This window comes from Carcharhinus amblyrhynchos, chromosome 15, assembly GCF_965287045.1.
Source record: "Carcharhinus amblyrhynchos chromosome 15, sCarAmb.v2.hapA, whole genome shotgun sequence".
NCBI lineage: Eukaryota > Metazoa > Chordata > Chondrichthyes > Carcharhiniformes > Carcharhinidae > Carcharhinus > Carcharhinus amblyrhynchos.
Genome location: NC_137338.1, coordinates 31,327,864 through 31,341,891, shown reverse-complemented (window position 1 = coordinate 31,341,891; position 14,028 = coordinate 31,327,864). Strand labels below are relative to the sequence as shown.

The window sequence follows — 14,028 nt, the reverse complement described above, 5'->3', positions numbered from 1 at the left end:
GCACAGTGGTTAGCACTCCTGTCCCACAACACCAGGGACCCCAGTTTGATTCCTGGCTTGGAGTCTGTGTGGAGTTTGCACATTCTCTCTGTGTCTACATGGGTTTCCTTTGGGTGCTCCAGTCTCCTCCCTCAGTAACAAAAGACATGCTGGTTATGTGTATTGGCCGTGCTATATTTTCATTCTGTGTACCCGAACAGGCGCTGGAGTGTGGCGATTAGGGAGTTTCACAGTAACTTCACTGCGGTGTAGGTATAAGCCTACATCTGACACTAATAAATAAACATTTAAACTTTCTAAGACATCTGCAGGGAGGAGGAGTGTCACCCAGTTATCCCAGAGCTTTCATCCCAAAATACTCCAAGAAGCGCCCTGTCCCTCCACATCACCTCTGCCAGTGACCCCATCACCTCCTGCAAGTCAGGCCAAGGAGGTTGCACCTGCATCTGAGAAGAAGACCCTAGTGGACCAAAGCACTTAGGCCTCAGGCCACCAAATGACGCCCGCCAAAAAGCAGCACTCTGGCACAGTGGTTAGCACTGCTGCCTCACAGTATCAGGGACCCAGGTTGGATTCCAACCTTGGGTCACTGTCTGTGTGGAGTCTGTACGTTCTCCCCATACCTGCATGGGTTTCCTTCAGGTGCTCCTGTTTCCTCCCGCAGTCCGTAAGATGTCTGGTTGGGTGGATTGACTGTGTTAAATTGCCTGTAGAGTCCAAAGATGAGTAGATTGAGGGATTAGTGACCTGGATGGGACACCATGTCGTAGAGTTGATGCAGTCTCAAGGAAACTAATGGCCTCTTTCTGCACTTTAGGGATTGCATGATTCTATTCTGTGATTCTATAATAAAAAAGTCATCAAAATGCACAGGGCAGCAGGCAGCCTCCATCTCAGTGGCATGGTGGCACAATGGCTAGCATTGTCACAATGCCAGGGACCTGGTTTCAATATCCAGCTTGGGTCACTGTCTGTGCGGAGTCTGCACATTCTCCCTGTGTCTGCATGGGTTTCCTCTGGGTGCTCTGGTTTCCTCCGACACTCCAAAAGAGTTAGATGCACTGGCCATGCTATATTCCCTCTCGGTGTACCGGAACAGGCGCCTGAGTTTGATGATTAGGGGATTTTCACAGTAACTTCATTGCAGTGTTAATGTAAGACTATTTGTGACACTAATAAATAAACTTAAAACTTAAGCTGCAGATGTTGGGGCTGCACCTAGATCCAGTAGCATGCAAAGAAAGATTAAGAGGTATTGAAGGTGTACAAGGCATGGGTGTACAACCATTGTATGTAGATCTGGTACATGTTCCCACGCACTATTTGGAAATTTCCAGGATTCCTTCTTGCTGTTAGTTGCTTAAATGATCGGGGGCATTTGAGGATTTGGAATGTGGCCCCATCAGAGTCCAACAATGAACTCCTCCCAATTCACTTCTTTTACATTATCAACATAATGATTACTCAATAATCTCGCACGAGCATGATTAAGACCTGGCCATCATTTGTGAGTGTGCGGCCTGGCACAAATCATATGCCTCATTATTTGTAGCTCAGCATGTTCTGAAGATGCGTTCAGTGAGCTCATTATATTTCCTGCTGCTGCTGGCCCGATGTGAGATGTGGGTGGATACCACGAGTACTCAAGGGGAATTAAATCTGCTTTGTGAGTGACGACGAACACATGCAGTTTCAGTATTGAGAGAGTGAAGTTCTACACTGTCTTCTTAACAATGTCTGGAGAAATGGGCACATTAATCACCTTCTTAGGTGATTTGTCATTTTGAACTAACGTGAAGGTTGTATATTATAAAGCAATGGGTAAATTAGCCTTGGTGCTAGAGGGAGCTGAGTGTAGAATTTAAGAGGTGTGTGTGTGTCAGCAGTTGACTGAAACCTTTGTCAAACCTCAAATGAAGATTTGTTTGGCCTGCTCGTCTCCTTACCAAGACCTTGCATAAAGGATTTGCAACCAAAGTGCTTCCGACATCATTGAAAGGCCAGGGTTTTGTGCGTGAGGAGTGAGAGAGTAGAATGGTCCTGCCTGCTGGACCATGCCGAGGACTATAAGGTTACTGGTGTGCAGCATCAGCAGCTCTAACAGAGTGCAGTTTGACTAGGGTGTTCACAAAACAAGTCACAGTCATGCACTAATGCTAAGGCCATCCAGAACTGAGATTTGTACAGGTCTCTGTAATTGGAGACAGTGGAGAGGTTTCACCTCAGCAATCCACAGTGCAGGTCAGGCACTCTCAGACAGTGACCTCAAAACCTCCTGGCTGGATAAAGATGTCAAGGGACTTGGGTTTACTAAGACCAAGTGGTGATTGCGGGGGAAGGAACACAATGTTTTCTGATCAATCTTCTTGGAGGACTGATCTTGAGGGGCCAAATGCTGTTCTCATGCTGATTGTCCACGTGGAAATATGTATCTGGTTCTGCCTGAATGATCTCTCTGCCATGTCAGCTCGCTTTTGGGAACAAGTGTGAGGGTGACCTGAGTACATCCCGGCCAAGGTTAGATCTGATCATTCTTCCAAGTTGCCAAGCACACAGACTTTGTGAGAGCATGGGTAACATCCAAAGTGCCCAAGGTTTCAGGACTACTGTACAGGTTCTAATTCATACATTTAGCTCCAGGGCTCTGTACATTAGCATAGTCTGGTACATACAAAGGTTCAAACCAACAGCAGAACAGACAGTGACGAGTGCAATTTAATTCTGCTATCATAGGTCAAGATATACTGGAGAAAAGTACAACGTCTAGAACCAAAAAAGTGCTGGGGCCTTCCAGCCATCAGAGGACTGAAAACCATAATGTTAAAGAAATGTGTTGCCAGCTGTGACTGTTACCTCCTCTGCCTACCTCAGTTCAACCCCAACACTCAATTGTCAATAGCATCAACCATGCCGTATCACTCTCTCTCTCCCACCCAGCGACAGGATCCCAGACCCAAACAGAAGGCCCATTCCTCCTTCCCACATCATTGCACCCTCACATTCCCACGCTGCCTCCCTCATGGAATCATAGAATTGCTACAGTACTGAAGGAGGCCATTTGACCCATTGAGTTTGCACTGACTCTCTGACAGAGCATCCCACCCAGGTCCCATCCCTGCAACCCTACATATTTACCCACTAACTCCCCTAACGTAAACACCTTTGCACACTAAGGGGCGATTTAGCATGGCCAAGCCACCTAACCAGCATATCTTTTGGACAGTGGGAGGAAACTGGAGCACCTGAAGGAAACTCCACAGAGACAGTGACCCAAGCCGGGAATCGAACCCAGATCCCTGGTGCTATGAGGCAGCAGTGTTAACCGCGACGCCATCATACTCCCTCTTTCCCACGGACACTCTCTCCCTTCTTAGGACACTCTGCCCCAATTCCAACCTTTGCCTGCCTCCCATGTCCAGCTTTACAGCAGCTTGACCTACCAGCACCTGTTATGAGTCAAGTTGTGTGCGGGCCTCAAAGTTGTGGAAGAAGACAAGCTTGCCGGATGCACATTGCTTCTATACTGTTGTAAAATTGAACACTCTAATTTTTCACTGGCAGGGGATTTTGATTTCAGTGAGGTGGCCTTTTAATGAGTCTCTGTGACATGCTATTACGTAAACCAACTTTCCGATACTGTTCATCAGGAAGCTCAACCCATCTTTGACCCGCCTTTAAAATCCAAGAACAAAATTCTTCCAGTTCATCCTACCATCAGAATTCTGATTTTTGGCCTTACGCCAAATTCAGTTTGCCTCCAACCAAGCTTCCCGCTGGTGGCAGGGCTAGAAGATTACCCCCATAAAAACTGGTGTGTCATCACTGCACAGCTCCAAGGTATAAAATATACAAGAGTTACAGTAAGGCCAAACAGGTGAATAGAAGTCCCATCCTGTGTGTTAATGTCATCACATTAGTGCTGAGGTCTTTCACATTTGTAATGAAATCAGTCAATAATTTCCTGAATCCAGGTCATTTATTTGGACCAGAAACAGTACATTATTTATTTATTTCATTTCTGAGCTACCTTCCTCCAATTTCATTGCCGTTCTTGTTTGGTCCCATCAGCAAATTTCATGACTTTGAGTTTTTGAGTCATGGTCAATGGTGTAAATTTTAGACAGTAGTCATCCCAATCAATACTTCTCCCCACCCAATCTGAAGTCCTCTAATGAATTGTTTGCTAACTTTCAGCCAGTTTCTTTTCCATTCCTAGAGCTTCCCCTGTGTCCCCAAAGCTCTGTATTTGACTAACAACTTTTCAGGTGGGACCTTGTCAAATGTCTTTTGAAATTGTAGAACATTCCTCCGTCCACTTGGTATGAACCTTCCTCAAAAAAGTACAGATGGCAAGACCCTCTCAAAGACTACATTAGCTACCACTTGTCTGGCTATTAATTACTGTGTAGATATTGCTAAATGCGTATTCCTGATAATTGATTCTACTTTTTCGACAATAGAAATTAGACCGTTGGCCTATAGCTCTAAAAAAATTATTTCATTGGATGTGAATGCCGCTGGCTAGACTATTTGCCCACCCATTATTGCCCCTGAGAAGGTGGTGGTGAGCTGCTTTCTTGAACTGCTGAAGTCCAGGCCAAAATTTTCCATTTTCATCTCCTGCTGGAATTGTGATAGGCAAGACAGAAAATTTGCCAGACCATTTAAAGGTTCATTGAGTTTGCACAGGGATTTCCAGTCTTGAGTGTGGCAAGAGAATGCTGCCCCATATCAGATGCAGGTATGCCCACTCCTAAGACAGAGAGTTAAGGAAGGTGAAGGCCTAGTGGTATTATGGCTATACTGTTATTACAAAAACTCAGCTATTGATCTAAAGACCCAAGTTTGAATCCCGCCATAGCAGATGATGGAATTTAAATTCAATAAAAAAGCCAGGAATTAATAATCTACTGATGACCATGAATCCAATGTCGATTGTCGGAGAATCCCATCTGGTTCACTAATGCTTTTTAGAGAAGAAAATCTGCCTTCCTTACCTGGTCCATCTTACATGTGACTCCAAAGCCACAGCAATGTGGTTGATCCCAACAGCCCTCCAAGGGCAACTAGGGATGGGCAATAAGTACTGGCCAGCCAGTGACGCCCATGTCCCACGAGTGAAGAAAAATAAAAGTTCCAGGATTTGATCCAGTGGCAGTGAAGGAATAGTGATATCATTTCAAGTCAGTCCAAAGATGCATGGGTTAGGTTAATTGGTCGTGCTAAAATTGCCCCTTAGTGTTAGGGAGACTAGCAGGGTAAATACATGGGGTTACGAGGATAGGGTGAAATTGTCGTTGGTGCAGGCTTGTCGGACTACATGGCCTCCTTCTGCATTGTAAGGGTTCTATGATTCTATGATTCCGGACAGTGAATGGCTTGGCGTGGAACCTGCAGGTGATGGTGTTTAAATGTTTCTGCTGGTCATGCCAAAATTGCTGGTTTGGAGGATGCTGCCAAAGTAGCTGACTGTACCTGAAACCTCCTTGGTATCAAATGGCTCTCATAATGGTTGGCATGTCTGACTGACCTCTCCAGTTTCTTTCATCATGCGGGAAGAAACCTCCATGGATTTGTGTGTTGAAATCCTTTTGAGCCTGTTCTGAATTTCCATCTCATTAATAATGAAACACTTGAAACCCTATCACTATCCTTTCAAACAGAGAATACTTTCTCTGCAAGTGACACCTCAGGGAGTAAGAGGAGAAGCGGACTCTGAGAGCAGTTAAATCCCTTTTGGTGGCGGTGGGGATTCCTTACAACAAATGTAAGCATCTGCTGCAGGTAGTGTGGCTCGAGTGTGAGGGAGACAGGAAGCATTTCTGTTGTTGGTAACAAGAAATGTAGAAATTTTCCGCTGCAAGCAAAAAAAAATTCACTTCTTTTATTATAAAATGTTCTCTTTTTTGCATTCATAATTCCAAAGAAGATTATCCATTTTTAAATCTAATATATTTAAAAATGGCAGCCTTAGTTGGGCAGTGAGTGCATTTTGTATTAAGGAAATATGCATATGAAAATTGTTTGTCATGGTCTGTCCTGAGTCAGGGACTTGTGGATTCCAGTCCTGCTACAGAAACTTGAGCAAAGAATATCTAGAGTAAACACTCCAGTGAAGTACTATGTACAGAGTGCTGCGTTGTCAAAGGTACTGGGTAGGATTTTCTGGCCACACTCACCCCCAAAACCAGAAAATTCTGCCTGAGGTCAACAGACCTTTGCATGGTCAGACCCCCACCTGCTACTGTTCCTGTGGTGGGCAGAACGAGAAAATTCGCCCACTATCTTTTAGATCAAATATTAAACCATGGTCTCCTCTGTCCTCTCAAGTGGATTTAAAAGATTTCATGGCACTACTTTAGAATTCTCCTTTGTGGGGCCACGCGGTACACAAATTTCTCTACATTACATCAGGGACAATGGGCTGTAAAGCACTTTGGAATGTCCTGAGGTTGTGAATAGGTGCTTTATAAATGCTAACCCCTTTTATTCTCTTTTAAAATCAAAATGCCAGTAATCAAGCTGTAAACTATTCCAATTTAAAGCAATACAGCTGCTGGTTTTCGCAATGGTGGAGTGTGCGTTCATGTGGCTGACGCACTTTTCCTTGTATCCAGCTCAGTTACAGATTGCACAACAGAAGTGCCACAGTGCAAATGCCTGGCTAAAAAGGTGCATGAGGATATAATGAACAAGTTTAAATTATCGTTAACAGGTACAACTTTAGAGGATTCCGTTGGTTGCAGGCAATGATATTTGCAATTGAGGAAATCAACAACAGCATGAAATTTCTGCCAAATATCACCCTTGGATACAGGATATTTGACACGTGCAATACCGTGTCCAAAGGTCTGGAAGCAACACTGAGTTTTGTAGCCCAGAATAAAATTGACTCATTGAACTTGGACGAGTTCTGTAACTGCTCTGATTTCATCCCATCAACCATTGCAGTTGTGGGGGCAACGGGATCCGGAATTTCAACTGCTGTGGCCAATCTGCTGGGTTTGTTTTACATTCCACAGGTCAGTGCATTTAGTGACTGTGAACACGATTCTGAGTATGTGTATGTTGTGAGGAACAAGCGTCTCTGTTTCTGTGTACTGTAGCATGTGTGTGTGTGTGCGCTTGTGAAAGAGACTGCATGTTAGCTGCATACAGACAACCATTTCCCTCTGAATACCACCTTTTAACAGCTCAGAACCTTTCCAGTCAAACTTAAATATACATGTCCTTTCTGTTCAACATGTAAAAACATGTTGAGCAATTTTTGCATTAGTTTAATCAAGAGTCTAACTATATTAGCTGTAGCAGTGACATTGATTTTTGAAACTGGGCTTGATTCTCCTGTTTTGAGGCTAAATGTTCATTCCGGCAGAAAAACAGGTGTGTTTCTTACTGGCGTTGGCAGATGGGATTCACTCACCTGAAAGATACCAATACGCACATTTTGAGCAACTCGTTGGCCAGCCCTATTGTTTTGGAACTGGGCAGCCTGACCTCATTGTCTCCCTGCCACCAAAATGAAATGAAAATGAAATGGTGCTGCCCCACACTGACCAGTGGAGCACCACCAACCCTTCACCAAACAGGGGCATCCTCCCCCTCAGCCTCAAATAATGGGTACCCCCGCACCGCCCCCCCCCAACCACACACACCACTCAGGTGTGAGGGTATCCTGATCCCCCCTTTGGCATGCACCCCCCCCACTCCCATCCCTTCTCAGATGTCCCATTCAGCCTCACAATCCTTCCAAGATTCTTCACTCAGCCCCCCTTCTGGCCACATAACTTGACCGTGTCCACAGTGCACTGTCCCTTGGCACTCTGGCACTGACACCCTGGCCTGGTGCCGTGGGCCGTGGGGGGGCTCAAGGAGTGACCATTTGCCCCTCTGATGCTGCCAGCCTGCAGTGGAATGGTCCCGCAAGGATCCTGGAGCTGGGTGGGCTCGGGCTAGGGGTAAGAGGGTGATCTTGCTACTCTGTGCTGAGATAGGGGTATTGTGAGGTTGAAAGGGTGCAGGAAATGGAAAGTCAACTAGAGCCCTGCTGGGTGGAAGGAGTGCTGGCTAGAGCCATGGGGGAGAGTGCTGGCTAGAGCCATGGGGGAGAGTGCTGGCTAGAGCCATGGGGGAGAGTGCTGGCTAGAGCCATGGGGGAGAGTGCTAGCTAGAGCCATGGGGGGAGAGTGCTAGCTAGAGCCATGGGGGAGAGTGCTAGCTAGAGCCATGGGGGAGAGTGCTGGCTAGAGCCTTGCGGGAGAGTGCTAGCTAGAGCCTTGGGGGAGAGTGCTAGCTAGAGCCATGGGGGAGAGTGCTAGATAGAGCCATGGTGTGTTCATTCACGCCATGTTGTGTGGGCTAAATGCTAGTTAGAACTTTGGTGGGAATGCTTGTTAGCAGTGTGGTGAGGGAGGGTTAGTTAGAACCATGTTGGGAGTGTTAGCTGGTACCAAATTCTGGTTAAAAAGGAAGTGAATTGTGAGTGCTGGATAGAACCATAATGAGTGTGGAATACTAGTTAGACGTGTGATAGAGGGCAGTACTAGTTGGTATCATAGAGAGTGGACATTGATAGTTTGAAGCATGATGGAGGTGGTGGGAAAGAAACATGGCAGGGAAGTGCCGTTTAGAACCACTGTGGTGGGTAGCGCTAGTTAGAAGCACGGGTGGTGGGTAGTGCTAGTTAGAAGCACGGGTGGTGGATAGTGCTAGTTAGAAGCACGGGTGGTGGATAGTGCTAGTTAGAAGCACGGGTGGTGGATAGTGCTAGTTAGAAGCACGGGTGGTGGGTAGTATTAGTTAGAAGCACGGGTGGTGGGTAGTGCTAGTTAGAAGCACGGGTGGTGGATAGTGCTAGTTAGAAGCACGGGTGGTGGATAGTGCTAGTTAGAAGCACGGGTGGTGGATAGTGCTAGTTAGAAGCATGGGTTGTGGGTAGTGCTAGTTAGAAGCACGGGTGGTGGATAGTGCTAGTTAGAAGCATGGGTTGTGGGTAGTGCTAGTTAGAAGCACGGGTGGTGGATAGTGCTAGTTAGAAGCATGGGTTGTGGGTAGTGCTAGTTAGAAGCACGGGTGGTGGATAGTGCTAGTTAGAAGCACGGGTGGTGGATAGTGCTAGTTAGAAGCACGGGTGGTGGGTAGTGCTAGTTAGAAGCACGGGTGGTGGGTAGTGCTAGTTAGAAGCACGGGTGGTGGATAGTGCTAGTTAGAAGCACGGGTGGTGGGTAGTGCTAGTTAGAAGCACGGGTGGTGGGTAGTGCTAGTTAGAAGCACGGGTGGTGGGTAGTGCTAGTTAGAAGCATGGGTTGTGGGTAGTATTAGTTAGAAGCACGGGTGGTGGGTAGTGCTAGTTAGAAGCACGGGTGGTGGATAGTGCTAGTTAGAAGCATGGGTGGTGGGTAGTGCTAGTTAGAAGCACGGGTGGTGGATAGTGCTAGTTAGAAGCACGGGTGGTGGGTAGCGCTAGTTAGAAGCACGGGTGGTGGGTAACGCTAGTTAGAAGCACGGGTGGTGGGTAGTGCTAGTTAGAAGCACGGGTGGTGGGTAGTATTAGTTAGAAGCACGGGTGGTGGGTAGTGCTAGTTAGAAGCACGGGTGGTGGGTAGTATTAGTTAGAAGCACGGGTGGTGGGTAGTGCTAGTTAGAAGCACGGGTGGTGGGTAGTATTAGTTAGAAGCACGGTGGTGGGTAGTATTAGTTAGAAGCACGGGTGGTGGGTAGTATTAGTTAGAAGCACGGTGGTGGGTAGTGCTAGTTAGAAGCACGGGTGGTGGGTAGTATTAGTTAGAAGCACGGGTGGTGGGTAGTGCTAGTTAGAAGCACGGGTGGTGGGTAGTATTAGTTAGAAGCACGGGTGGTGGGTAGTATTAGTTAGAAGCACGGGTGGTGGGTAGTGCTAGTTAGAAGCATGGGTTGTGGGTAGTATTAGTTAGAAGCACGGGTGGTGGGTAGTGCTAGTTAGAAGCACGGGTGGTGGGTAGTGCTAGTTAGAAGCATGGGTTGTGGGTAGTATTAGTTAGAAGCACGGGTGGTGGGTAGTGCTAGTTAGAAGCACGGGTGGTGGATAGTGCTAGTTAGAAGCACGGGTGGTGGGTAGTGCTAGTTAGAAGCACGGGTGGTGGGTAGTGCTAGTTAGAAGCACGGGTGGTGGGTAGTGCTAGTTAGAAGCATGGGTTGTGGGTAGTATTAGTTAGAAGCACGGGTGGTGGGTAGTGCTAGTTAGAAGCACGGGTGGTGGGTAGCGCTAGTTAGAAGCACGGGTGGTGGGTAGCGCTAGTTAGAAGCACGGGTGGTGGGTAGTATTAGTTAGAAGCACGGGTGGTGGGTAGTGCTAGTTAGAAGCACGGGTGGTGGGTAGTATTAGTTAGAAGCACGGGTGGTGGGTAGTATTAGTTAGAAGCACGGGTGGTGGGTAGTATTAGTTAGAAGCACGGGTGGTGGGTAGTATTAGTTAGAAGCACGGGTGGTGGGTAGTGCTAGTTAGAAGCATGGGTGGTGGGTAGTATTAGTTAGAAGCACGGTGGTGGGTAGTGCTAGTTAGAAGCACGGGTGGTGGGTAGTATTAGTTAGAAGCACAGATGGTGGGTAGTGCTGGTTAGAAGCACAGATGGTGGGTAGTGCTAGTTAGAAGCACGGGTGGTGGGTAGTATTAGTTAGAAGCACGGTGGTGGGTAGTATTAGTTAGAAGCACGGGTGGTGGGTAGTGCTAGTTAGAAGCACGGGTGGTGGGTAGTATTAGTTAGAAGCACGGGTGGTGGGTAGTATTAGTTAGAAGCACGGGTGGTGGGTAGTATTAGTTAGAAGCACGGGTGGTGGGTAGTATTAGTTAGAAGCACGGGTGGTGGGTAGTGCTAGTTAGAAGCACGGGTGGTGGGTAGTATTAGTTAGAAGCACGGGTGGTGGGTAGTATTAGTTAGAAGCACGGGTGGTGGGTAGTATTAGTTAGAAGCACGGGTGGTGGGTAGTGCTAGTTAGAAGCACGGGTGGTGGGTAGTATTAGTTAGAAGCACGGGTGGTGGGTAGTATTAGTTAGAAGCACGGGTGGTGGGTAGTATTAGTTAGAAGCACGGGTGGTGGGTAGTATTAGTTAGAAGCACGGGTGGTGGGTAGTGCTAGTTAGAAGCACGGGTGGTGGGTAGTATTAGTTAGAAGCACGGGTGGTGGGTAGCGCTAGTTAGAAGCACGGGTGGTGGGTAGTGCTAGTTAGAAGCACGGGTGGTGGGTAGTGCTAGTTAGAAGCACGGGTGGTGGGTAGTATTAGTTAGAAGCACGGGTGGTGGGTAGTGCTAGTTAGAAGCACGGGTGGTGGGTAGTATTAGTTAGAAGCACGGTGGTGGGTAGTATTAGTTAGAAGCACGGGTGGTGGGTAGTATTAGTTAGAAGCACGGGTGGTGGGTAGTATTAGTTAGAAGCACGGGTGGTGGGTAGTATTAGTTAGAAGCACGGGTGGTGGGTAGTATTAGTTAGAAGCACGGGTGGTGGGTAGTGCTAGTTAGAAGCACGGGTGGTGGGTAGTATTAGTTAGAAGCACGGTGGTGGGTAGTATTAGTTAGAAGCACGGGTGGTGGGTAGTATTAGTTAGAAGCACGGGTGGTGGGTAGTATTAGTTAGAAGCACGGGTGGTGGGTAGTATTAGTTAGAAGCACGGGTGGTGGGTAGTATTAGTTAGAAGCACGGGTGGTGGGTAGTGCTAGTTAGAAGCACGGGTGGTGGGTAGTATTAGTTAGAAGCACGGGTGGTGGGTAGTATTAGTTAGAAGCACGGGTGGTGGGTAGTATTAGTTAGAAGCACGGGTGGTGGGTAGTGCTAGTTAGAAGCACGGGTGGTGGGTAGTATTAGTTAGAAGCACGGGTGGTGGGTAGTATTAGTTAGAAGCACGGGTGGTGGGTAGTATTAGTTAGAAGCACGGTGGTGGGTAGTGCTAGTTAGAAGCACGGGTGGTGGGTAGTATTAGTTAGAAGCACGGGTGGTGGGTAGCGCTAGTTAGAAGCACGGGTGGTGGGTAGTGCTAGTTAGAAGCACGGGTGGTGGGTAGTGCTAGTTAGAAGCACGGGTGGTGGGTAGTATTAGTTAGAAGCACGGGTGGTGGGTAGTGCTAGTTAGAAGCACGGGTGGTGGGTAGTATTAGTTAGAAGCACGGTGGTGGGTAGTATTAGTTAGAAGCACGGGTGGTGGGTAGTATTAGTTAGAAGCACGGGTGGTGGGTAGTATTAGTTAGAAGCACGGGTGGTGGGTAGTATTAGTTAGAAGCACGGGTGGTGGGTAGTATTAGTTAGAAGCACGGGTGGTGGGTAGTGCTAGTTAGAAGCACGGGTGGTGGGTAGTATTAGTTAGAAGCACGGGTGGTGGGTAGTATTAGTTAGAAGCACGGGTGGTGGGTAGTATTAGTTAGAAGCACGGGTGGTGGGTAGTGCTAGTTAGAAGCACGGGTGGTGGGTAGTATTAGTTAGAAGCACGGGTGGTGGGTAGTATTAGTTAGAAGCACGGTGGTGGGTAGTGCTAGTTAGAAGCACGGGTGGTGGGTAGTATTAGTTAGAAGCACGGGTGGTGGGTAGCGCTAGTTAGAAGCACGGGTGGTGGGTAGTGCTAGTTAGAAGCACGGGTGGTGGGTAGTGCTAGTTAGAAGCACGGGTGGTGGGTAGTATTAGTTAGAAGCACGGGTGGTGGGTAGTGCTAGTTAGAAGCACGGGTGGTGGGTAGTATTAGTTAGAAGCACGGGTGGTGGGTAGTGCTAGTTAGAAGCACGGGTGGTGGGTAGTATTAGTTAGAAGCACGGGTGGTGGGTAGTGCTAGTTAGAAGCACGGGTGGTGGGTAGTATTAGTTAGAAGCACGGGTGGTGGGTAGCGCTAGTTAGAAGCACGGGTGGTGGGTAGTATTAGTTAGAAGCACGGGTGGTGGGTAGTATTAGTTAGAAGCACGGGTGGTGGGTAGTGCTAGTTAGAAGCACGGGTGGTGGGTAGTATTAGTTAGAAGCACGGGTGGTGGGTAGTATTAGTTAGAAGCACGGGTGGTGGGTAGTATTAGTTAGAAGCATGGGTGGTGGGTAGTATTAGTTAGAAGCACGGGTGGTAGGTAGTATTAGTTAGAAGCACGGGTGGTGGGTAGTATTAGTTAGAAGCACGGGTGGTGGGTAGTATTAGTTAGAAGCACGGGTGGTGGGTAGTATTAGTTAGAAGCACGGGTGGTGGGTAGTATTAGTTAGAAGCACGGGTGGTGGGTAGTATTAGTTAGAAGCACGGGTGGTGGGTAGTATTAGTTAGAAGCACGGGTGGTGGGTAGTATTAGTTAGAAGCACGGGTGGTGGGTAGTATTAGTTAGAAGCACGAGTGGTGGGTAGTATTAGTTAGAAGCACGGGTGGTGGGTAGTATTAGTTAGAAGCACGGGTGGTGGGTAGTGCTAGTTAGAAGCACGGGTGGTGGGTAGTATTAGTTAGAAGCACGGGTGGTGGGTAGTATTAGTTAGAAGCACGGTGGTGGGTAGTGCTAGTTAGAAGCACGGGTGGTGGGTAGTATTAGTTAGAAGCACAGATGGTGGGTAGTGCTAGTTAGAAGCACAGATGGTGGGTAGTGCTAGTTAGAAGCACGGGTGGTGGGTAGTATTAGTTAGAAGCACGGGTGGTGGGTAGTATTAGTTAGAAGCACGGGTGGTGGGTAGTATTAGTTAGAAGCACGGGTGGTGGGTAGTGCTAGTTAGAAGCACGGGTGGTGGGTAGTATTAGTTAGAAGCACGGGTGGTGGGTAGTATTAGTTAGAAGCATGGGTGGTGGGTAGTATTAGTTAGAAGCACGGTGGTGGGTAGTGCTAGTTAGAAGCACGGGTGGTGGGTAGTATTAGTTAGAAGCACAGATGGTGGGTAGTGCTGGTTAGAAGCACAGATGGTGGGTAGTGCTAGTTAGAAGCACAGATGGTGGGTAGTATTAGTTAGAAGCACGGGTGGTGGGTAGTATTAGTTAGAAGCACGGGTGGTAGGTAGTGTTAGAAGCATGGGTGGTGGGTAGTATTAGTTAGAAGCACGGGTGGTGGGTAGT

General features: G+C 47.6%; 1 protein-coding gene across 1 annotated transcript in view; it reads left to right on the top strand.

Moving 5' to 3' along the window:
• casr (calcium-sensing receptor) overlaps nt 1-14,028 on the top strand; it is an 88,369-nt gene that overhangs the window by 42,506 nt on the left and 31,835 nt on the right. Inside the window, exon 3 of the mRNA XM_080203735.1 lies at nt 6,716-7,022. Within this exon, the coding sequence (XP_080059861.1) occupies nt 6,716-7,022 (307 nt within the window). The remainder of the gene's footprint in view (nt 1-6,715; nt 7,023-14,028) is intronic.